Source organism: Pholis gunnellus (assembly GCF_910591455.1).
Source record: "Pholis gunnellus genome assembly, chromosome: 21".
Classification (NCBI taxonomy): Eukaryota; Metazoa; Chordata; class Actinopteri; order Perciformes; family Pholidae; genus Pholis; species Pholis gunnellus.
The window spans coordinates 13,755,083-13,780,414 of record NC_136548.1 but is presented as its reverse complement, the minus strand read 5'-3'; the positions used below and the strand labels follow the sequence as shown (position 1 = coordinate 13,780,414).

The 25,332-nt window shown below is 42.7% G+C and overlaps 1 protein-coding gene across 1 annotated transcript in view; it reads left to right on the top strand.

The window, feature by feature from the left end:
* The window catches only part of adam12a (ADAM metallopeptidase domain 12a), a gene marked incomplete at both ends in the record, with an annotated part of 63,640 nt that overhangs the window by 28,102 nt on the left and 10,206 nt on the right, over positions 1 to 25,332 (top strand). Inside the window, 9 exons of the mRNA XM_079183298.1 lie at positions 3,592 to 3,670; positions 8,287 to 8,363; positions 9,477 to 9,663; positions 14,123 to 14,188; positions 14,690 to 14,761; positions 15,385 to 15,554; positions 16,094 to 16,178; positions 18,095 to 18,243; positions 24,953 to 25,130. Coding sequence (XP_079039424.1) covers positions 3,592 to 3,670; positions 8,287 to 8,363; positions 9,477 to 9,663; positions 14,123 to 14,188; positions 14,690 to 14,761; positions 15,385 to 15,554; positions 16,094 to 16,178; positions 18,095 to 18,243; positions 24,953 to 25,130 — 1,063 coding nt within the window. The remainder of the gene's footprint in view (positions 1 to 3,591; positions 3,671 to 8,286; positions 8,364 to 9,476; positions 9,664 to 14,122; positions 14,189 to 14,689; positions 14,762 to 15,384; positions 15,555 to 16,093; positions 16,179 to 18,094; positions 18,244 to 24,952; positions 25,131 to 25,332) is intronic.

Genomic DNA, 25,332 nt, shown 5'->3' with positions numbered 1-25,332 from the left:
AATACTTCCATTATCGTCACTGATTGTGTAAGCCCTAACCTTTTCTTTGCTTAGTTATACTTATAGCCTGGTTGGACACCTTATCAAGAGAAAAGGGAGAGTTCTGCAGAGCGTGAAGTTGAAAACCCGTTTGTGACTACTGACTGAAAAATATGCTACTTTATATTCCGCCGAATAGAACAGATCCGGGATTCGGGATGGGCAAGCTGTTTTGCAGGAAACGCTGTCTTGCTCACCATAAAGTTTTCCCTTCTTCTCCTGGCCTGTCACATAATCAATTCAACGTTTTGTTGTTGCTCTGAGATTTGTTTGAAAGTGTCCCGGGCTGTATAAACTGCCCGCTCCCCCTTCTGAGAATGTGTCTTTACAGCTTATACGTGACTCCAGCTCAGCTCTCAATATGTCTGCATGCTTTGGTGTTTTGTTATTGCAGTAATCACATCACAAGCCCTCAGTACCAGACGCAGATGACGAGGTGTACAATTGTTTGTCATTAAAATGGGGACATTAGCATGTAGACATTAGCATAAAAGCTGTTGGTATGCTGTAAAGGACCTTCCTTTCTAGGTCATATGCAGCACTCACCTACAAATGAGACCTCCCGTTTGCTGTTGATTGATGAGGCATTAATTCCAATTCATCAAGCCTGTTGTAATTAGCATATCTCACACACCGCAACATTAGCTTTACTAACATAAAGGCAGTGCAAACACTAGCAATCAAGACCGTAATGTAAAAGAATAATGGAATTTGTTCCGAGGTCGGGCGCAGTTGTATTTTCTCAATTAGAACGTTCACAACAGTGTTTGAATAGCAAGCCTCGACATTTATTTCTCTGTGTGAATATATTCCATTTAGATAAGGCGGTGCGTAAATCCCGGTGTTATTTCCCTGTACAAAGACAGACAGAAGAGGCTGACAATGTTGAACGGAGATACAACAGAAACAATATGAAAATGTAATGCCGGGAGAACAGAGGTGGCATTTAGTAGCTGACATTCAGGATTAGCTTGAAGTGACTTCATTGTCTTTCTGTCTGCGGTGTCAAATGTACTGACAGGCAAATCTGACTCTTTCCCCCAACCTGATGTATTCTCTTTCAAAAAGTTATTTTGTCCTTTTCAGCCTGGAGACAGCATGACAAGACATAAACATGGCTGTAATTATAGGTATTGTGTCTTTTCTAAGAGATGCAGAGAAGTTACCAAATATTTCTCGTTGAAAGTTGTATGACAAGTTCACGCAGCAGTGGCACAAATCTCAGAGATTTTTACCTCCTGTTGTGTCACACTTGCAGTCATTCTGTTTTTTTTTGTGGTTGTTTGGGTGTCTCTGTGGCGTTAACAGCCAGAACGTGGCATCTTCTCGTTGACTCTTGGTGCCTCTCCTCGAAGCAGACTCCCTGTCAGTCAGATGGAGCCCTGCAGGAGGCCTATCCCGTGGGTAATGCATTTTAAATGGGGGGGGTTGCGACCCCCCCATCCCCTCCCTTCCCCAAAGCCTCATTAACCTCCCACTGATTGATAGACATTGTGCTGCTTCAGCCTTGCGGCTTGTGGAATTAGAAATATGGTGCAGTTCATTGTTCGGCTGGGGTAAGTTGAACCTACAGGTGCTGTCGGCTTGGTTTTCTGTATGTGTATCTATGTTTCTGCTCTTTGTAGACTCGATGATGTACCCCTGTAATGTGTGTAGTGCAGAATGCAACTCTAATTTGGTGTTTTATCATGCTCTAGCCCACATTTTCAAGACTTTCTTTTCCATATGAGCATTGGAATAGGGTTTCCTGTCTGTTCATACTGACCATTAAAAGATTCCTTCCTAATCCACAATGTGGGACATACTTTCCTCCTAATGCGCAATGGTTAACTGCTGTTTCCAGGAAACACTCCACTCTTGGCACCTGTTATGACCTAAGCTATGACACACTAAGGTGTGTTTCCTGGTTCCATGTTGCAGACCCACTAAGGTGTGGTTTCTTGGTTCCATGTTGCAAACACATGGGTGCTTTTATACCCACACTCTCCCAGAGTGTTAAAGGCAGGCAGCGAGGCTGACACATACACAATCACCACACTGGACTGTCTGTTGTGGGCAGATGTTGAGGTTGTGCGTCCGACCGAGAGCGCAGACCTAATTAAGACTGAAGAAACACATCATTTTATTTGGCTTTCTCTACTCGTTGGCCTCGCTTTGATCCAATGATTATTACCAGCTCTTTGGCGCAGCGGAGGAGTAGAGGGCGGGGAAGCATTGTGTCTCATGCTGACAGCTCCCAAACAAAATAACCCCCCTCCCCAGGTTGTTACAGCTGACACTCCCAGCTGGGTTGTCAGCAGTGAGGTCAGTAAGAGAATCCAGCTGCCTGCTGAGGTTTGTTCCTCTACGGTGGATTAGCACAAGCCAGCCATCTGCTGGCGTCCTGTAGTGTAATACTGTACATGCACTCGCTTCATGTACAATACATGGACAGTCTCATTTATACTCTTGAGAGTGTCCTTCCCTTCATGAGTGTCCAGTAACCTCGGTAAGTGACGAGAAGGGCAGCCATCATTGTAGTAGGGCTGTGACAGTAAAGATTTATCTTGCAATGACAGGTCTGAATTAGTTCAGCGGTTATGAGGTTTACCAAAAATCAAATAATAAATGATATAGCAGCTGTAAAACATGACAAAGTAGCAGAACGATTGTGAATGACACCGCCATGAATGCATGCCCTTTGGGGACAAAATATTGAGGGTTAATACTTGACCATGGAAACAGCAGGTTGAACAGTAGCTTGGTAGAAAACCACAACGACTTCAAGACATTACAAGACGGCAAGTTGTTTACTGTGAACAGTACAGCGATCTTGTGAACAGCGGTTGGCTGGTGGGAAGCAATCATTGTGAAAGAGTGATAACAAACCTGAGTTTGCTGTGATGGAGATACATGAGTAGGCAGAAGGTGCCACATTAACACGGTATTGCGGTAATCCTTCCAGCCTAACGTGGTTGAGACCCCTGAATTATATGCTGCTCTTTCATCAATTCTTACGTATAAGAAGAAGAAGAAGAAGAAGAAGAAGAAGAAGAAGAAGAAGAAGAAAGCAGTGCAAAATGTCTTGATTTATTGGGCTTTCTAGATAAAAACTGTAAAAGGATCATTCGGTCACCTCAGAGAATCACTTCACAGTGTTATTGATTTCTTCACTGTTTTCCTGTCAACAAAATCTCCCCATTCCCTTTTTTTATCAGATCTCACTATTACGTCCATCTGCTCATTACCTTCCATTGTCTGCAATGTGTACGCTAATTACTGTTCTACCGTATCATATAGAATGAGCTATGGATTGACATTGAATGCTTTTTCATGGTGCATGCATGTGGTGTGAAAGTGGCTTAATAGAAAACGCCACACCAGCCTTCTTTCTCGATGCCTGCAGCTGCTCAATTCAATTTATACTCTTCTAAAGCATGGTTACAGTTTAAATCCCATCACACTGTTTATCTTCCATGCGAGTCTGGCTTAAGACACTGTGATTGATTTTTCAGGATGAAGCCCCTTAGGGTCACTTCTGAGCGTTTTTTTGTCTTTGTTTATTCTTTCTAGGGGGCTGTTTGCAAGTAACTATATAGAAACCCATTACCTGGAAGATGGAATTGCGGTCACAGGCTCTCACAACTTCACGGTATGTTAACATCCTTTTATTTATTTATTATTTTTTTTTATTGTTAAGGCTGACACGATTCTTCATCACCCAACCAGCAGCTCTCAGGAATGTTGTTGGGCTTCTGTGGAACCCTTCTTCCTGTCGGGTTCTGCTTCATTGTGCTCTTCTTGTTTGATGTCATCTATTGACCCAACTGCGACATCAATTGGGTCAGTTGACCCACTTTTAAACCGCCTAGAAGGGGGTAATCTTTCACATAAAGAATCCTGTATTGGTGAATGGGCCCATTTTTTGTTATTTTCCAGCAGATTCATTTTTGATGACATAAAGGGGCGGACACAGGTCAGAGAACAGACTCAGTTTCAGGGAACGGCTCAAGTCTTTTTTATAATGGATGAATTTCAGACTGTCCCAAACAATGGCTTGCAACACGGGTCTGCAAGAAAATATTAAACTAGTGAACATCGAAGTGCACTTCAGACGTCACACTAACTGTGAAATATTCAGCACCTTTAGTCCCATTCATGAGCCTTTTACTTGTTAAATTAAGATTGTGCTTTTATCAAAAGTACATCTGTTAAGTCTCTCAAATGAATTTTCACTCATTCTGACTTAGTCTTTAATGTTGTTTTTTACTTACAAACATATCTTGTTTTCCAACCATGCAAGGTTAGGATTTGGTCTTTTTGTGATGTGCTCCAGTTTTGTGATTAATATTTCTCATCTTCATTTAAGCTTATTTATTTTTTTCCAGAGCGAAATATGTTCTGCTTTTAAATATAATGGGTCTTTGAAAACGTCTTCCATGGAACCATAAATATCCCTTTAAGTATTTTTGTATTCCTTAGAAACAGCATAAGGAAAGTATGAGTGTATACTGTACCGACTGAGTACGATGTGGATGCACCACGTAAAACAGTTCAGTATGCCTCAAAGCCTCCACCTGCTTGCTTGATTTCAGTGATTTGATCATCTGCAGTTTGGAAAGCAATTAAACGTCTAATTTATGTTCAGATACCCGGAAAGCATAATAATAGACGTCCTGTGAGGTCTGTGTACTAAATGCCTGGCCTACTTATGCTGAAATCCATAAAAGAGGAGATTAATGTAATTCAATAATGGCCAGCCCACGCAGTGAATTTAACAATATTTTCCTCTTGAGACTGGCTGGCTGGGCTCGGTCAGCTCGTCGGAATTGCTGCCATTCCAAAGCATAGAGACAATGCAGGAGTTGTAGCGGGTCAGCTCAGGATGGACTCCGAGACACCGAGAGGCCGGACGGCATGAATGGTGGTAAGATGAACGACGTGATGGGTTTAGGGCTTCTGCACCTGGTTTGTTTTCATTGAGATTAATTGATTTATTGAAGTCTTTAGAATATTTGAGGAGTATGGAAAATGCCATCACAATCTCCCAGAGCCTTCAGCTTGTTCTCTTTGATAAACAGCCCAAAATATTCAAATTCAAATTATGTAAAATCGAGGAATCACCCGTGCTTGGCTAAATAAAAGAGCTAACAGCTAGTGCTGCTTTGAGTTACATTATGATGGGTTTATGCTGTATTCAGTCAAAATGACAATTGGGCTAAGGTAAATTATAACACTATTATGTGTTCATAATCTTGTAAGATGTAGTTTTTCGCAAGAAACCTGAATAAATCCAGTTGTTTGAAGAGATGTTTACTTACACAGCAATATAAAATAGATATTAGAGAGGGAATTAGTATCTGTTTAACTTCAATCAGTAGCTATAGGCAGCTTATAATACATAATTATAACTAATAATGACAAGAGTGTTTTTTAATCGAATCAAATATTTAATTAAGAATGCAAAAATGTACTTCTTAATAATTTGAATTGTGAGTTTTTATGCAAATCACCACTATAGATAACACTTATTTCAGGAAACTTGAAATTACATTTCGGGAAGGTTTCCGGAAAGTGTTGAAAAAAGTTGGTCTGGAGCCTTGAAACCTGGAGTATGACATTGCACTTAAATAAACTAAATTGGTTTAGTTCTGACAGATAATACTATTGTATTTAAGCAATAAAAATGTTGATTTTTCTAAAAAGGAAACCAATGAGTTCAGTCTTATTTTCTCTTTTGTGTATTTACTATTGCTCCTTCATAAAGCAAAAGTATTTTGTATGCGATTAATCGATTAAGTAATTGGGAGGATACTAAAACAATTGATTGCTGCAGCCCTATGAAGAAATCCTTCTGCACGCCATGAACCGGTGGATTAAAACTTGAACGCATGGACCAAAGGATCACTGCCGGTAACCTTTCATCCTCCATCCCTCCTCTCATTCCTCTCTCATGACCACAGCCAGCTCTTCATGGGAGGGTCTTTTTTTTTTTACTGGAAACGGCCAGATCTTTCGAGACTGATCCCTAGTTAATTTATTTGTCCTGCCGGCAGGAGGAGACTGATATAGTGATCTGGGCAAGGGATCTGGAGGGTTCAGTTGTGTGTCAAAGACAAGGTACTGCTGGGAGTGACTTCAGCGTGAGTCAGCCCTCCCTCGGTTCCCTCTGTCCGTTTTATGTACTCTCCATGTCTCTCTAACGTCCACACACCATATGAGTACCATGTGCTGTAACAAAAGCCATCTACTGGGAATATCAATCACCAGCATGGATATTAAAGCGTTAACTTAGAATAATAAATGCATAAACAATGTAATGTTCACACCCAGGGTTGCCTCCCACTATAATCTGGGTATTAGCTATTAATCTTTCTTATCCCATATGAAGACGTAAGCACTTTCCACTCTCATTTCTCTCTGCAGAAACCTTAGAAACAAAAAGTCTATTCATATCCCCTATATCGATGCATCACAGTCATGATCTCATCAAAGAAACATGAGGTGGTAGCATTAACTCAGCGCACTAAATCCAGCCCTGCTCCTCCTCGCTACACTAAAATTTCATATTTCAGGTAATGGGCTGTCCTTTCTTTGCACCTTTTTACCTCGACATAATGGATAGTTCTCTTTCAGTACAACTCTCGGTAGAGATATGGAAAGTGGCCAGAACACAGGAAGGCTTCTTGAATGTCCTCTGAGTAAGATGTTGTGTTTTGGGCAGTAGGTTTGGCTTCCAATATCCATTATTTAACCTTGTCTCCACAGAATTATATTTATATGCTAGGCAACTGTTTTTTTGCCAAAAATAACGTTTTGGGTGAAATGTAAGTGCTGTAAGGATTGTAAGCATTGTTTTTCCAGTTCTGTTTATTTTCATTATTCGTATGTAAACATTATCATATTTTGTTAAATTGTTAAAATGTCTACACAAATCTCATATCAAATCTTTTATCAACTCAGATACAAACTGCAGAAATTAACAGGTGTTCAATATGTAATATGACTCATACAATTAACATTTTGTTCTTTTAATATTAACTCTTGGTCTTTGTAAGTTGTCAATGGATTTTTGTGGGAGCAGCAGAACACATGTATTACCGCTGTATAACGTCGTTATGGCTAATGTATTAGCAAACAATTGCCTAATTACACATCCAGCAGACATGGAGCAACATCAGCACTGTTTTAGAGTCATGTTTCTGGCAATGCAACGAATGTAAGTCCAGTCATCACTCTTCTTTTGTTCTGCTGCTAAATACTCGTCTACGTTCATCAGATAGTCACCAACTTTTTGGCTGAAAACAGCTGCTGCTTAGCTGCTATGGCTGGAATTGACACTGGTAAGAGCACTTACAAATAAAAACCTGAAACCTGAACCTGATAATTACCTCTGCCATGTAGGTTAAGTCTGTTCGCTTTGTTTGTCAGCAGGATTACGGAAAAAACTATTTTCATGGCCCAATTTCCATGTAATTTGGAGGATGGGTGTAGCATGAGCCAAGGAAGAACCCATTACATTCTGAAGGCATTTCTTAAGGATTCAATTAGTGGATTCAATACTAGATCCAGATTGGAGATAAATGCTTACTTGGGAGGTAAGACTGAAATAAAGTCTATTGATGCTATTTAAACTAGCTTGCGTCAGAAGTGAGATTATCATAGTTTTATTGCAGAATTATCGTGAAGAAGTTCTGGGATGCAAGATCAACCAAAGATCCCCTTTAGCACCAGAAACTCACTGAAACTCACTGAACATGCAACATCAGCAGCCTCTCAAAGTTGAAGGAAGCCGGACTTTAAAATGTACTGCCTGGAAAACTCACATTTCCTTGTTTTCCAGAACAGGGCGGCGGTTAGACCTCACCTGAGCGAGGCCGTCTAACTATAGCAGAAGGGCTGTTTTCACTCTAAACCAGATGCTTCCTCCCCGCCCTCTCGCTGCCAGGCCTGGTTCAATAAACACGGGCTTAATTCGCTTTCGTTGCTCAATGCTGCAGCTCGACAGGTGGTCCACGGAAAGCGGGTACCTGTGAATGCAGCAGCACGTGCAGGTTTCAGCTACCATCCAGCTGTGGTGATGAGCACGAATGGCTGCTGCTAACTCTGCAAAAGACGATCCCCCCCCCCAGAGTTAACTTGCTCGTATTTCACTGTGATCAGCTGGGACGTCTGTTGTTGAAGTGTGCTTAAAACCTAACATTATTGTCGCACTATCCCTCTTGTCTTCAACTTTAAATACTGGTCTTTTTGTCTGTGCTCACACAGGCAAACTGCTATTACCACGGTGAGGTGGAGGGTCACGTCAACTCGGACGTCAGCCTCAGTACCTGTGCTGGTATCAAGTAAGTGTGTCAGACACCTTTTCTATTTCCTAAAGCAAATATTAGCCATAGCTGCACCGCACGCTTTGGAAGTGATTATTACTGGCGGGACCCTCTCTGGTGCTCACTCTCACCTTAACCTCCAAATAAATTGGTTAAGGTAATGTGGCTAAACTGTTGGCTGGTTTACAACCTCTCCGATCAATTATTTTGGTGAGCTCAATGTCATCAAAGCTATGAAAGTCAGATCCAGGTTGTAATAAGCAAGAATTATCCTTATAGTCTGACTTGAGGCCAAGTGTATGTCTCAAGTGTCCAGCTCTGAGGAATGGCATGTCAACACACCCCAGTAAGTAATGAATTTTGCTACATTGATACTTTAAGATGACACCTTGTATATACTGTTTAAAAGCAGTGAACTTGACTTATTGTAAGGCTTTAGACAGGTATGGAATTTTAGTGTTTGCAGATGTCACACTGGGGTAATGATTGCAGTAATATCATTGGACACCATCAGGAATGTTTTCACAAACGAGCCAAAGGACTACACCCTCTGCAGACCGAATCGCCCGGTCGTGAAAAGCACTTGCTGTTGCGCTTCTTGCGGTCCTGAATATTTATTTGTTTCATTTTGTCTGCACTACAACAAGTGATGCACAAAACTCTTTTTGACGGACAGCTACACATCGCCTGGCTCACCGAGACACTTTGTTCTCGGTTTGTGTTGGCAGAGCGCTCAGGCTTTTGGGGAGAGGGGGGTTAGTGTGAGTTCATGTGGTCGTGAATATTGTGCAAGGCTTGTGAGAATCTGACAGTTTATCCAGACTCATTCTAAATCACAGAGGCCACTGTTAAAAAAATAAAAAACGTGAGAAAAAGTTAAGAAAGAGGAAACAATGGAAAAACTAAGAGACGCTGCTCTTTAGTTGCACTCATCGCAATGATGTATCAGCTTTTGTGGTTATGATGGGATGTCACGCATGAGTCAGGATCCCTTTTGTTTCAGCCAGGTCGGATTAATATTCTTTATTTGCTGCATATCTTATATGTTTCCGTGCAATTCCAGTGTTTGAATTCTGACAAAATGAATAGAATATGACGAGGCATGTTGTCTAACCTTTCCTCTCTCTGCAGGGGTTTCATCACTCTTGAAGGCAAATCCTACGTACTGGAACCATCTGCTGATCACTCCGATGGGACTCACTGGATCTACACAGCTGAACACCTCAATTTTGCCTCTGGCACCTGTGGCCATGATTTCAACATATCCTACCCCATTGAACATGCAGACGGCAGTCCGTTCAGGGCTTTCAGCACAAGGGTAAGGATCATTAAACTGTCTGTACTCACGGTGTGATTTGAAAGACCTCCTACTTCTTCTTCTCTCTCTTTTTTCAAGTATTCTTTTGCATTTTATGCTTTCATTACTAAGTTGAGAGTCAATATGACAAGGGGTGGGAGAGATGGGCAATGACGTGCTTCAAAGGATCCCACCAGGGCGCCTCCTGTCTTTCTTTTTCAAACAAGTCAACAAAGCTTGCTTCTCAGAAGAAATGCTCTTCAAAGCGCATTCAGGTAGCACAAAGAAAAATAGATATTTGAAATGCCTTTTACTGTAAGAAGTTCAGCCACTTTTGACCTCACCAGCTCTTCAACAGGTCAAAATGATCAAACCGAGTCTGAAAGTATTTTGATAATACTTGTGTGACAGTGGCTCTGGTTGCACACAAGGTAGTGCTGAGATGTTGGATGTTACAGTGACTGTGCAGATGCAGTTTCCACTATTCTTAGTGCATACAGTTTCTTTTATTCAGATTGTATGCATCTTTTATGCATATGGTGGTGTGTTCTACTCTGACATCCTAAAATCTGATTTAAAAAAACATTGCCTTGTTCACATTATTGCAATATATTGCAATATGGTAAATGGTTACCCTCGTATCACGATAGGGATCGCCAGATGTTGGCAAATGCACACAGCAACTTCTAATCCACAGGCTGTGCTTGCTGAAGTGTTCTTTGTGTTGACTGTGCATACTATTCCATTGTGATGAAATTATGCTTACGTCCTGTGGATTGTCTATATAGTAAACCATGTGTAATCCATTTATTCTTATTATTTCAATCCTGTGAGGTCTGCGTCTTTTAAACTATTGGATCGCCTGGAGAAATGCTTTCAACCCTTTTCTCCCTGCTCATCACAGTCGTGCTGAAGAATGTTTTTTCAGTCACCACTTTTTTTTTTTGTCACGCACTCAAAGCTAATGGAGCCCTTTTGATTCTGCTTTTCTTTGTGTTTGCCACTCAAATGTTTGAGTTGCTGTTTTCATCACACTGTGCTCTGAAAAGGATGTGAAGCAGAAAATCTCGCATCAACCAGCTTCAGTGAAAAATGTCTTTCTTTTTGTAGCTTGTATTTGGATTCCGGCTGCACGGAAAACATATTTCTCACACTAACCTTCTTAAAAAAGCTAGTTTGCAATGTAGATATTGGTAAGTGGCCTGTTATATATCTTAGAAGCTACTACTTGTTGAATTATTCACTCATTTCTTCCATCTGATCTAACAGCGTCCATTAGTGGTGCGGCTTGATAAACGCCTTTGGAAAGTGCATCGGCTGTTAAGTGACACCATTTGCTCCGAAAGCGACATCAGACTGCAGGCTTGTACATCATGCCTTCAGCAGGATCCGTCCATCAAGAATTAAACAGATTGCGTTTTACAAACCCCACCCTATCCCACACCCTGAACTCAGTTCCTTTCTATCCCACTGAGCTGGGGGATAAATCATAAGGGCCACGGTCACAGGGAGTCTCTATCTCCAGAGGGAATAGGGCTTTAAAGATGATGAGGGCCGATAAGTGGAGAACACAGACTCCGGTGATCTCTATCTCACTGGTGAAGGATGGCAGGAGTGTCCGAACACGGCTGATTTATCAGGTCAACACAAAGAGACACACAGATAGGTTGTGTAAAAGATGAAACAGATGTCCAAGGACCCAAGGAGGCTAAGCACACATTCCATAATTGTGATGCAGCATAAAACTAATTTTTATTGTAGCAATTGTTTAATCATTTCATTAAGGGTATATTGAGTTTGAGTGTTGTTCTGGGGACGCAGGCCAAACATATGGCTGTGCTGGCTAAAACATAATGCCCTTTCACAGTGTTCGTTTTTAGTTATTCATGCAGTCATGGGGTTTTTCTGATGTTGTTACTGCAGTTTTTGTTTTTCATTCCTGCTGATGATTATAGCACTGGCTTCAATGGCGAGCTTTGTCTTCAGTGTTAAGGGGGCTGCAAAGATTCAGCACAAGTGACGAAATCCTGAAACCGCAGAAGTTTCCAACAGACAGAAACAGAGATGGGGTAAAAATTAATTAATTCTTATTCATAAGACGTACACGGTAATCCCACAGGTCATTAAAAACATGAACAGATAATATGGCGGAAGGATATTTTCCAAAAAGAAGTGTCACTTGTAACCAGAGGAGCGAGAGGTCTCGTTAGTAGCGCAGAGAAGATCCACAAAAAAGTGGGAATATATTCGCTGCACTTGGTGGCGTACAAGCAAGCTCACCTCCGCATTTTACACAAGGAGGGGCCGAGGTGTACTGCTGCTGCTTCGATAAGCCACGATGTTGCCCTGCTCGAGGGGGTCCAGAGATAACGCTGCGTGTTGGCAGAGTGCCTCTGGATGATGAGAGTGAGATGGGGTAGAGAAGGGGAGAGAGATATGATGGCTAGCTGACAGGAACTGCACGACAACAACACGAGTTCCTGCGAATATCAAACCTGAACACATGTAATGGCATTCTGTGAGTGTCTTGTCTTTCATGGATAAAAAAAAAAGAAGAATATTGGGGCAGAAAAGGTCATTGCTGAAGTGGACTTTAATACATATGGATTGAACGGACTCAGAACAGTTGGATGCTAGCCTAGACTGTGGACGGTGACAATAATCGAATCACAAAGCTCCATTATACGGTTTCCATCTTCATCCACACCTGAGCCAGCTCCATTTGCTTAATGAAGGCAATGAGGCAATGTGCTTGAAAGTTCCAGTAAGCATGGTCTTTGTTCTTAAATTCTCTTTCTGGCCTCTTTCTTCACCTTCATTCTCTGATATTGAAGCAGAAGTGGTGTGTAAAACAGGCACTGGGGGAAGAAGAGGGAGAATATCTTTGTTCTTGTTTGCCATTTGTGTGACGTTGAGGATTTTAAATGTTTGGAGGGTTGTTGGAAATATTTCACGGATGCAGAAACCTATGTTTTCCATTTCCCAGTGGTAGTTTCAGTTTTATAGTGACAATGAAAACATGTGTTGTGTCTTGTAAATTCACATCTATACGTCTAACTCATCGGATTGTATTCATAACAGGGACGCTCATCTTTGCTGAGTTGATTGAACATCGCGCTCGTGTGTGTGTCTACCTTCCAGTGGCCTCCCAGAGACTTGGTAATCACCATAGGCAGCATTGAGAGCACACTTGCCCATCCTGGCTTATCTATGGAGGAGGCAGATAAGAGCAGAGAGGATCCAGGCTGCCAGGCCAGCACGGATAAAGAGGCTCAGGTTGAAAGTGGGCCATAGTGTGAAGGCAGAACACTTAGCCAGCAGGATAGTATAGGATCTGTGTGTGTGTGTGTGTGTGTGCAGGTGAGACAGACCTTAGCTCATGTGGTGAAAGTGAGTTGCTGTCCACACACAGCACGAGAGCAGCATCTGCTCCATGCTCAGAGGTTGTGTTTCTCTTGTTTTGGAAGAGCCTCAAAACAATGTCATCGCCTCTCTTTGTTTCTCTGTACGTTGTTTCAATTGTTTCAAATTTTTGAGCAATTTTGTTATTCTTTTTGTTTTAGCTATACTATAGGCATAGCTACATGGCAATATCAGTCTGTTTGTCAGTTGGTTGAGACATTCATTCATTCTTCCAGCGCCATCATCAGGTCAAAATCTTAATTTGTCCAGTATTTGGTTTATGACCACATGCCTGTGCTGTTATTTGAATTTAGTGCAAATTAGCAAATGTGAGCATGCAAACACTCTTAAATAAGGTGGTGCATATGAAAAACACTATACTATACTTTATATCAGCATGTTTGCATTGCCAATGCTAACATGTTAGCATTTGAGTGCATCCTCACTGATCCACCAGCATGGCTGTTATTTGTATTCTTGAGTGTTGAGTTTGCTTCTTTTTGGACATATGCTCACTTGCCCGTACTCCACTTTGTGTGCTGGTAGAGTCACTGTGCAGATGTCACATAAATCAACATTGAGCATATCACATGCTCTTTGAATTTTAGAAAGAAAGCAGAGGGTAGTGTTTCATAATGTGCACTGCCAACAGTGCAGGAAGCATTGTCCAAAAACGGTGATTTATTAGTTAATATCCTGGTCCCTGTATGAGTGTTAATGCAGGTACGTGTGACCTTAGCAGCTCTTAGTGGGTCAGACTTGAAGTGTCGCCGAATTGCTTTGTGCTGATGCCGCTTCTGCCGCCTTTTGTGTAGAGTGTAGTTCAGGTTAAAAGCCATATTGAGTGGCAACCAACTAAATTTAGGCTGCCCTTTCCAGAAAGCTGCGGTTAAGTGTGTCCTCCTAACGTCCTTCTTCTTCCACTCTCTCAACTCTCTCTCCTCCTCCTCCTTTCTCTTTTCTCTTCATCTCTTGGTTTATCACTTTGTCATTACCACCCTCCATTTCCGCTCACATTTGCTGCCTCTTATTGCTTTATTCCCTGTCCACCCCCTTTCACCCACCCCACCCCTTGCAGCATAAACGCCACGTCCAGACTACGACGAAGTATGTGGAGCTGATCATTGTGGCTGACAACAGAGAGGTAAGCAGAGGTCACACCGAGTCGACCTATTCACCCTCCGCTCCCGTATCACCACAGGAAAGGGGCTCAGAGGTCACACGCTTAGCTGCCCCTCAATCCCCTCGAGACACAGATAAGATGGCTCCGCCTCTGATGTGCACTCTGAATTATCTCAAAACTCAGACGTAAGATCTTAAAGAGGGCAAAGAGAAGAAAGGGTTTCTTGCTGACATGAGGCACATAGGTCAATGTAACGTGCTTTAGGGCCACAGAAAGTGGATAGACGCTGGATATAAGACAAGGTGGTAAAGGTTATCGCTTTAGCAGAAGCTGAGGAGCTCTTTGATGACAGCAACTGCAGCAGAAGCGCCAGTGGAATTAACGCGACACTCAGTGAAAACATTACTGGAGCTGGCGCAGTGTTGATTTGTCCCAAATAATGCCTTTGATGAAAATAAACATTCCAGAGGGTTGTTCACCTCTCTTTCTCCTTGCTTTATTCCGCCTGCTTGTGTTGTTCAGTTTCAGAAGCAAGGCAAGGACATGGAGAAGGTCAAGCAGCGACTGGCTGAGATCGCCAATTACGTGGACAAGGTAACAATCAAATCAACAGAGGGGATGTGGTGTAGGCGTGTGATTTATTAGAGGTCGCATCAAGCCTGCTGAGAATTAACCGACTAGCGAGCAGAGGCTGATTGGATTATGAATGGATGATCAATTCCATAACTCGACTGAGAAATGTTTTGAAGCGATGCTGTGATAAAACGGGCCGTGGGTGGCTGTTTAATAAAACAGAAGCTGCAAAACATGATTTATTCATATGGGAAGTCGTATGTTGATTAATGTTTCAGGATATGTTGAGTGGCCCTCATCATTTGTAAGCGAGTATTTGAATAGTATTTCTGTTTTAAAGGACCAGTGTGTAGGATTCCGGGGCAGACATGGAATATAATATTCATTACTATGTTTTAATTTGTGTATAATCACTTGAAACTACGTAATGTTGTGTTTTCATTAGCTGAGAATGAGCCGTGTGTCTACAGAAGCCCAGAACGGACAAACCAAACACTGGCTCACCCTCAGATGCCACTAAATCTTACACACTGCTCCTTTAATAGGCAATGTACATCGAAGAGAGAAAACGAACATGCTAGAGAGAAAGATTATACACCCTTAATAATAACCTAAAAACACGTCTCTCTCCACTCCACTCTCAGTTCTACCGGGCTCTGAATATCCGTGTTGCCTTGGTGGGTCTGGAGGTATGGAGTGATGTGGACAAGTGCCCCATCTCCCAGGACCCCTTCACCACCTTGCATGAGTTCCTAGACTGGAGGAAAGTCAAGCTGCTGCCCCAGAAGCCTCATGACAACGCCCAGCTGATCAGGTAGCTCTGCTTTTGAAGCACACATCCTCAAAGGGTTCAAACAGCACATAGGCTGCAGGTCTAGTTAGCCAATCAGCCAACCAAAGAAATGTTTCCAGCCCATGTTACATAGTCCTAAAAAAAACGTTAGCCTTGAAACGCTAACACTAGCATCCACTACATATTTGCAATACAACCCTTTGTAGATCAGTCATTGCTCTACAGCGCCACTAGTGGTCTCCCAGGTACCTTTACGTTGACAGTTGAAGTGTTGATGATGTGAAAGTCTGACTCGCTGGATTTAGACTGTGGGTATAAGTCTGCCCTTGGCTGTGTGTCTCACGCAGCATTCTCCTCGCCTTCCGCTATCTATTTTGCAAGGGCAGGAAAATTGGGACTGGTTTAAAAAAAAATACAAGCAAGCCAAAGTGTTCGTTCCTCTATACTAATATGATAATGTCTACCGCCAGACCTTTCCTTGGCGCTGACACAGCGCTGTGGAGATTTGGTCCTGCTATGTGAGACTAATGATGTGATGACCTCTGTTTTCTCCCCCTTAGTGGGGTCTATTTCCAGGGCACCACCATTGGTATGGCACCCATCATGAGTATGTGCACAGCAGAGCAGTCGGGAGGAATCGTCATGGTACGTAAACCTATGTGCCACAGAATGTACGCATGCTCAAATGTCTTTGATCCATCCTATAGACAAAAGGCATATTTTGGGGTGTGTCTGACTTCCAGAAAGGACTTATTTAATCATTTCCCTTCTCCTGCCCCTCGTTCTTTGCCTGACTCTCCCCCTCCCTCCTGTCTGACATAATACTCCCCTGAGTCTCTTGTGTAAGAGTTGAGCTAAGGATTCCAGAGTTGATATTAAGTTGTATTAACTTCAGGGCGCACACACATCATTGGGGGGGGTTTCTTTTCCAGGAAGGCCAAGCTGGTAAGCATAGTACCCTCCACTTAGTGCTGATAAATCAGAGTGTGTATCGATTACACGGGTGGAAACTATTGCTTCCTAATGAGGTGCAACAAATGAGTGCATTCAAGGGTACAGTATATCCCCGCCTGAATGAAAAACGAAGGGGCATGCCGTAAATGATTACCCCGCACAGAACTGCAACCCTATACTATGTGCTCAAATCATGTCGTATTAGGGGCAAGTCATGCTATTATTTTATACGCTATGTCCCTGATTGGCTGTTTGTCTTGTAGCCTGGCTGGCTGGTGGTAAGGTTTACAGCTATAGTCCCCAGATGGTTCTTCACTCTTGTCCTCCCAGATGGTAAAATCGGGACTTGGCCATTGCGATAGAGCTCTACACATGCACATACATCAGGTCAGAGACATAAAGGATGAGCCTCCAACTGCAGACTTCTTCTGCTGGGCAAATCACGACCCTGGTGTCTTAGTTGTCTCCCTTCGTTTACAAAATAGCTTTGAACTCATTAGCCAACTTCCCCTATGGGTCTCATTGTTATGTTTCTAAGCAGTAAAATCTTAAACATCCATCCCCAAACCATCTGCTTTATCTATTTACCAGCCCCGAAATGCTACATTAATTTCATTGGTGTGGCTAAACAGAACACAGACAGTGGCATGTAGCCACTGTCTGTGTTGTGTTCTCATCAGTCAGCGAAGGTGTCTTCGTTGTTCCAGGAAAACAGAAACAGAGGGTTTTGCTTTGCCTTAATCCAGGCTGCGCAGCAGCGAGTGCAGACAGCTGATGACCGTTACTCTCAAAAGCCCCCTGCAGAGCACTTCATCAGTCTGAGCTGGACTTGCACAGCGCTACTGAATAATGCACAGTGACTGAAGACTCCAGAGGCACGGTGCTCTGACGCACAGCTCTGCATCCATGAAGAGCTGATAGCTGCTGCCGCTACATTATTTATTTCAGCCTCGTCGCTGTGTTCATGTTTTACACACCTTGCAGGAAACAGCAGCACCTCTGTAATCAAAGCTCTTCCTCTCTGCCAGCGTAGCGTCATCTTCATCTTCACCGTGCACACTGTCTGTTTTTAATTTCTGTTATCTCTGCTGGCTGTGTGATTTTCAAGATGTCCACGTCTTTGTTTGTGTTGGATGAGGCAGCACATCTGGCTGTGTCAAAGTTTGCCGAGCAAGCTGGAGGTGACAGCCAGCAGTCTGCTGTCTCATTTCTCATTTGAGTGCCACAACGTCGAGCAGAGGAAACGCTCTGATAAGCACAGATCCAACAGCATTTGTTTAATCTTGGCAATATGCAATTACACTCACTTGTTTTGAGTAATCTTTCTCCAGTGGGTCCTGTTGGGAACAACAATTTGGCTAGCATAAAATGTTTTATTATTTGTTATTTTCCTCAGAGTATGTAATTAGAAACGTCTGTTTTTAATTAGCTACAACGAAACTGAACACGCTTTATTATAAGACGTCGCTTGTAGCTTCATGTCTAGCTTAGATTATACTTAACAAATCTGATTCATAAAGAAAAGAGGTTTTAGATGAAATATTGGTCAGAGGCAATGTCAAGTTCAGTTCCTGCATGATTAATGTTTTGTTTTTTTTTCTTTGTAGGACCATTCGGACAACCCCCTTGGCGCTGCAGTCACTCTGGCCCACGAGCTCGGACACAACTTTGGAATGAACCACGATACCCCAGAGAGGGGGTGTGGCTGCAGGGTGACCGTGGATCGTGGAGGCTGCATCATGACTCCCTCCACGGGGTGAGTCACTGCTTCTATCCTGACAATTAGGATTCAATAGATCTTCAAAGACAGCTGACTCTGCACTGCAATATACATTATTGGGAGAGTTTAATTTCAGCTAGTCGGCCTTCATCAGCCTGAGGACATATGCTATCATTCACAGCTGCAGCGCACTCCAGCGAGGCTGCTTTTGGTTTGACTTTTCAAATGACGTCCTACTCCAAAACCATCTGAAATGCATCATCATGATGTCAAGCCTTCATTAAGTTTGCATTAATTCAGTCATTTATTAAATACAGTGAGTGTCGCTCGAAAGAGCCCAGATTGTGACCATATGTAAATATTATTCCATGGGCTCTTCATTTTTAATTTATTGTCTTTAGAGCAGGAAGCAAATAATGCCGTTGAACCGCTGTGCCGCTGGGTTTATGGCAGATTCAACAGCTGTGCTAATGTCCTGAAGCAATAGGACCAATAGGAATAGGAAGCCAGTGGTTCAGTGGCAGTGTATGGCCACAAAAGTTTCCTAAGTTTACTAAGTAGTAAGTTTTACTTATCCTGACACAACCTCAAATAGCCTAAAAAAAGGTCTATTGTCTAAGTGTGTATCTAACATATCAAGATAGAGGTGTAGTTGTACAGTTGTCACTATAGATTGTAATGTCTAACATCTCGCAGTAGACCGAGCAGCTGGATAGGGATGTTTTTGGTGGAAACATTGGGTATCAGTTCCAGCTCAAGGTCTAGTGGTCTGTGGGAGCCTCAGTTTGGGGTTTATGCTGGAAACATCCCTTTGTGTTTGGTTTGGATCAGACCCATGAAAAACAGGGTAGCACTATTCTTGATTATAGACTCATAAAGCAACACAGCAAGCAAGATGTAGATTTATATTTAACCCTGATTGAGGGTATCCCTGGTCAAGGACTTTATCCTAAAATTGGCAATAAGAAAAACAGATAGAAAAGTGCAAGCAATACTTGTTTCCATCGTTCTTCGCCGGCTCTCTCCCTTTCTTCCTTATTCACAGCCAGTTCGAGTTGTTCTATTCTTTGACATACATGCAACTTTAATGTCGGAAAATCTCTCTGCAAGTCCTAATAAATAGTTAAATACCTCTGAAAACTGTCTATCATACATTTTTCTATGTAAGGAAAACTCACCTCTCCCTTAAAATATCTCAATCTGAAGTCATACGTAGCCGTGACGAACTTCTCCAAATGTGGAAGCATGTAGTTTGAACCAAATATAGAATAGTAAGAAATATATAAGACGTGAATATTTCGTTTTTTGTTCTGCTATCCACAGAGGCGATGCTTTTTTTTTTTCTTCATTCCATCTGACAAAAGAACGAAATGATCTCGGTTTCAAAATAATCCCCTGTAACCCTCCTTATTGCTCCATATTGCTACTCTGCTGTTTAATCCAGGATTAAGGAAGCAATACATTTGAATAAGGATGTTAAAGAACTCTGTATTGCCTCATTCTGCTTCCTCAGTTAATTCTAGGTCAGCACCATACGCGCTGCCTGAGGCGGTACTACATCTCCCATGAGTCCAGCTCGAGCCCCTCGTAGTTCCATGCTTTAAAATGCCGTGTGGCCACACACATGGAATCTGCTGCAATCATTTGAATGTTGTCCAGCCAGCTACAGTTATTTGTTTATAGCGTTGACTGTCGTGTTTTTCTTGGCAGGCGACCGGCTTTTTTCAAAGCACAATGTGATCATGCTGAATGCGTCTTCACAATGCCAGAACTTGGATGAGTTGGTACAAAAGCCCCGCTGATTACCAGCCCCTGCATTCAATAACTGAAAGTACTAGCGAAACAACACCCATTCAGTGTGGAGTAGCTAAAGTTTTTGTTTTTGCCGTTTTGATTGAGCTTTCATTTTAATCAAATAGAGTGCAGGAATGTCTCCATTGTCGCCGATGTTCAAAGACTGATACCCACCAAGCTCTGCTGGCCTTGCTGCTGGAGATAATGGGATCCAGTTCATCGTGATTATACTGGGGGGTTAGGGGTAGGTGGTGGTGGGGGGGCAGTAAAAACTACAAGCTGTCCCAGTGCCAGCTGCACATCCGCACAGAGCACTGCTTGTTTCCTGCTCATATTGGTTACGGTCAGTTGTCGCGTCCTCCTCCCCGACCATCCCACTACCCCCCCCCCCCCATTAGCTTTAAATGAGAACAGGCTGGTGTCTCCATCCTTTGAGATTATAACACACATGAACACAAACACACCAACTGAGCTGCTGCTGGGTACTCTATGGACAGAGGGACATGTGTGCACAAACGTATACATTTTGCATCATTATCAGATTGAAATAGGAACTCAACAGGGGTCTGTGCTTCATCCACCTCTCTTGGTTCGTCTCTTGCTCAGTTCTTTCATCAACCAAGTGTGGCTTGTTTTGAGGTATTCAGGGTAAATGAAGTTTGGGCAGAGACACATCCACATGAATTTTCTTGCTGTCAGGCTACTAATTACATTCTGACTGAAGCACAATTTTGGCTAAACATCCAAACTGTTTTATGGAGCTGGTTTCCAGATGTAAGCAAACTATTTATTTGTCTGGTTGAACTATTTCCTCAATTTAGACAAAAAGTCGTGACAATGTTGCAGCATTTAAAGCAGCATGATTTGATTATTTACTTTGTAATCAAAATGTGTTTCATTATAAAATGCCATGATATATATGTTCCTATGAAAATAAACATATAGTCACTTGTCATCTAACTCAGACACACAAACTGAGATGTTGATGGACAGAAAGACTACAAGATACATGATTAAGACAGGGTTCATTCACGCATGGGTCAAGCCCTGAGTAAGATGATGACTGCTGGGAGCGAGATTGATACATTTCCCTCGTCATAAAATAATCAGGAATCACAGAAAGTGAGTCCACGGGATGCCATGGAAATGTGACCCGTGACCCACTGAAAAACAGGAACTCTCTAGTACGCCTTGTTTAATTGGGTCCATAGGGAAATCAATGTGAAAATGCTCTTTAGTATCTACAACGTAGACCAGACTGCCAGGCACCAAAGGCCACAACAGATCATATCACCTAATGTCATCACCCAGAGCTTACGCTCTACAAGCTCCAGGAAAGCCATAAAATGAATAATAAAAATGTAGTGACTGTGGTTTTGAATAACTTAAGCAAGTATGAAATATTTGTCATAGTTACAGTTGTCACAGTCGGGTTTGAATTAACTTTTATTCGTGCCAGAAGATCAAGGTCTTCCTAAATGTAATAAAACTGTGATAGCAGAATGCAGATATAGGGTCACAATTGCAGATTTTGCGTTTTTTCACTAAAAATGCTGTCAAGGACGGCGCCGGAAAATGTTTTGGCAGATGTGTCATTGGAAAGGCCAGCAGATCTGATTCATAGCCTCATCAGTGTTTTATGGCTGAATAGATGTGACTTAAGCTGGCTGTGGAGGGCGTGCTGGATGGGTTTACCCTGCGTCCTGTGTGATCTGAACCACAAGGACAGACCGGCAAGGAGGAGAGAGACCTGCCCAGCTACATTTGGGTTGAAGTGCTCTGTCTAATAATGTGCTACTTTGCCTTAAGAGTTTAGTGGAAAAGGTTTGGATTTATGATCATAGTCTGCAGCAAAATGATATACAAACCCAACCTTCATGTGATGGTCTAGCAACATTTAAAGGAACCGTTTGTGGTATTTATGGGGATCTTTTGGCAGGAATGGAAAATAATATAAATAAGGATGTTTTCTGTAGTGTATATTCACCTGTAAAATACGAATCAATGTGCTTTTGCTCAACACTGAAAACTGTTAATTAACTACATAATTGTACTTGAGAGTCGTCAAACAACGCAGGACGTTTTGAATGCCACAAATGGTGCTGCTTTTCCGGATCTCTGGCCAAATCGTTTTGAATACATTTTTCCTTTTAAAGACATTTTTCGATTCGACGAGGTAGGTCCGACAAACAGCAGGTCAATGCAAAGTAGAGACGTTTTGGTTGGTATGAATGTCAGATTCCATTTAGTCCTTTTTTATGTCTTTACTGATGACTTATTCTCTTACTCTCCACAACTATTTGGGTTACCTGTCACAGTTCGTCTACCCCCTTGTCAAAGCAGAGAAACGAGAAAATGTCTGAAAGCCTTCATAACTGTAGCATTATCACAGTGTGTGGCAGATCATAGAGGCCTGTAATAGATCTGGGAATGATTCCTTATCACCAGACCTCCCACAGATCCATTAAAGCTTTGTCTGGCCATTGCTGCACCGCAGTTACAGTAATTGCTTTGTACACTCTATCAACCATCAACTGCGGTACCTCTGAAGCTTAAGACACAAACTGTCAAACACTGTAGGATAGAGATGAACAAAAGAACACAGACGACAGAGAAGAATTGATATCCATATTGATATCCATAATGGAACTGGAGCAGGACCAGATGGAAAACAATGCAGCAGTATGAGACAGAACAAAGAGCCATAGAGACCGGGCAGAGGTGAGCACGACTCATCCTTTGTGAAGCCGGAACAGGATGAGGACAAGCCCGGTCTTTTCTTTTGTGGTGGTGGCCCAGACACCCATGGGATGAGTGGCTGTCTAGAGTGTCTTAAGTTCGCCATGAGACCCAGATGTGCCCACCGTGGCACTGCTTTCCTTGCCCTGGGGCCCCGCAGCTGCTGAATGCCATCCACTGTAATTCATCGGTACCGCTGCCTCTTTTTTTACAGCCGTTACTCCTCCTCCCACCCACACACCATTGCAGCGTAGACCAATTATTTCTGCGTTGGCTCTCATAAAGAACAGCTGGATCCTGAGCCGCTCACGTATCTTAGGTTAGTGTTTGTCATGGATTGCATTGGCTGGTAACCCAAGAACAGGGCTGAGTTCATGGAAATTGAATGAATGCAGCAAAACAGGGGGTGCAACTTGAGCGAGCAAATTTGGCTGGGGCTCTGGGGGCAAAGAGGAAATCAACAACAGCAGTTGCTAAGGAAGTGGTCTGCCTGTTGAACAGCAGCCTTGACAGCTGTTCATCATAGCAAGATTCCCTGAGGTGCTCAGCAGGGGAGGAAGGGGAAAAGAGGGCGCAGTAATGGCTGTTATTACAGCTTTCCTTATTGCTCTTTCCTTTTGCCATTTCACGTCATTACAAATCCACTCTGATCTTTTTTGCTTTAATCCAGAGAGTGCAGAGATCCGCTGCGAGGTACCCCACTTTCACCTAACACAAGCTCTGGATAGTATTGACGTTAGAGAGCGGCGAGTTGTGTGTTTGGGGAGGGGGTCAGCAGCAAGGAGCTGATGTAAGCCGCCTCCACACATGATAGAAATCAAAGGCAAGCAGAGAATGAGGTCATGTCAAAACATTCACAGAGTGTCATGACATATTTTGGAGGCGTATTAGATGAGAAACCTAATCAGAGAAAAACTCTTTGAAAGTCTTGTTGACATTGAGCTTCATAGAAATGCCTCCTTGTCTGAGATGAAAAACTCTCAGTGTCAGTACAGCCAAGGGTTCTGACCCCGAGCCTTATAGCTTGACAACTCCACCACATTTAAACTCGCGTATCACTCATAGAAACACGTCAATGAGCTGCATCCTTTGCGCTGCCGAGGACAGTTTTATGACTCTCTTGATGCCATAGCAGGTCAGGCTGTGCATGAATACGCCTTGTGCACAAGCTCCTTTTTAAATATGCTCGTTGAAAAATGTGTTGATATTGCCAACTGTGACATGTTTGCTGTAGTTTGTATCGCGTACATTTTCTAGATCAGAAACACTTCGCAAGCTAACTCAGATAATTTCCTTTGCTGTCATTATCTAAAAGTACATGATACACTGAATATGTGGCATGTGTTTGATTCACTCTGGAGACAGTTTGCTTATCTGAACTTTCCTTGCTGCTCAGACATTTAAACGCCTCTGAAAAGGACACATTTTATATTTTAAAAAAGTACAAAGGTTTACGGGCAAACATGCGGTTTGACTGCGGCTACGTCTCCTGACTTCCAGCTGTTGAGTTGTGTTGAAAGAAACATTTTGGCATCTAAGTTGACCTGGATCTCCCACATATTGTCTCATACATGCAATCATCTGTGTGCACAAAGAGCATATGACATACAGATCCACCCATTCTGACCTTGTTGGTCTGACTTTAATGGTGTAGCTGGAGGTAGTAAAAAACTTTTTTTATCAAGAAACACAGGACAGGATACACTCTGCAGATATTAATGCACACTTCACACACACACACGGTTATCTAAGGCACTATATTATCAGAGAAATAAAGCCACATGAGGCTTTTGGCAGACAGAGCCCTGGGCTGTGAGCTCTCCCCACAGAGAGGACCACCCTCTCCGTCCGCTCCAAAAACAATATTAAAAACACACCATCCCCGTTTCTCCCAAATTTATTGGTGTTGCAAGTCTTGCGAAGGAAGCACTTTTTGGTTTGAGTTTTTATGATCCCACGTCTCATAAACCATGCTTTATCAGATCTGCCTCTCTCCATGGAGGGAGCCGTCACCGGGGCCCTGTGCTGTTCGCATGCTAATGGCGCTTCGGAGAGGTTGCCGCGCTCCAGTGGTTAATTGATTTTGTGATTAGCAGCAATTAGCGCTGATTACATCAGACTCAGGAAGACCCTTGTGGGGTATCTCAATCGTCTTCCTCCCCTATCTCTCTCTCTCTCTGTGTCACTCACAAAACATTTCTTTCCCTCCCAGGTACCCGTTCCCCACAGTGTTCAGCAGCTGCAGCAAGAAGGACCTCACGGCCAGTTTCGAAAAAGGCGTCGGGATGTGTCTGTTCAACATGCCTGAGGTCAAGGTGCTCTACGGTGGGCAAAAATGTGGCAACGGCTACGTGGAGGAGGGAGAGGAGTGTGACTGTGGAGAGCTTGAGGTAAGCGAGCCCTATAGACCTCCTACAATTCCTTTAGCATTCTCGTTTTATGCCCCTTCTGTCGAAATAAAAATCTCTTTCCTAACTGCCATCCATGAATCATTCTTAATTAGGTTTCCCACTTTTGAAAAAACGAATTAAGCAGATGCACTAGTGGGGGTTTCTGTAGCTTTCCTGACAGAAGCATGGCACAAACCAACAT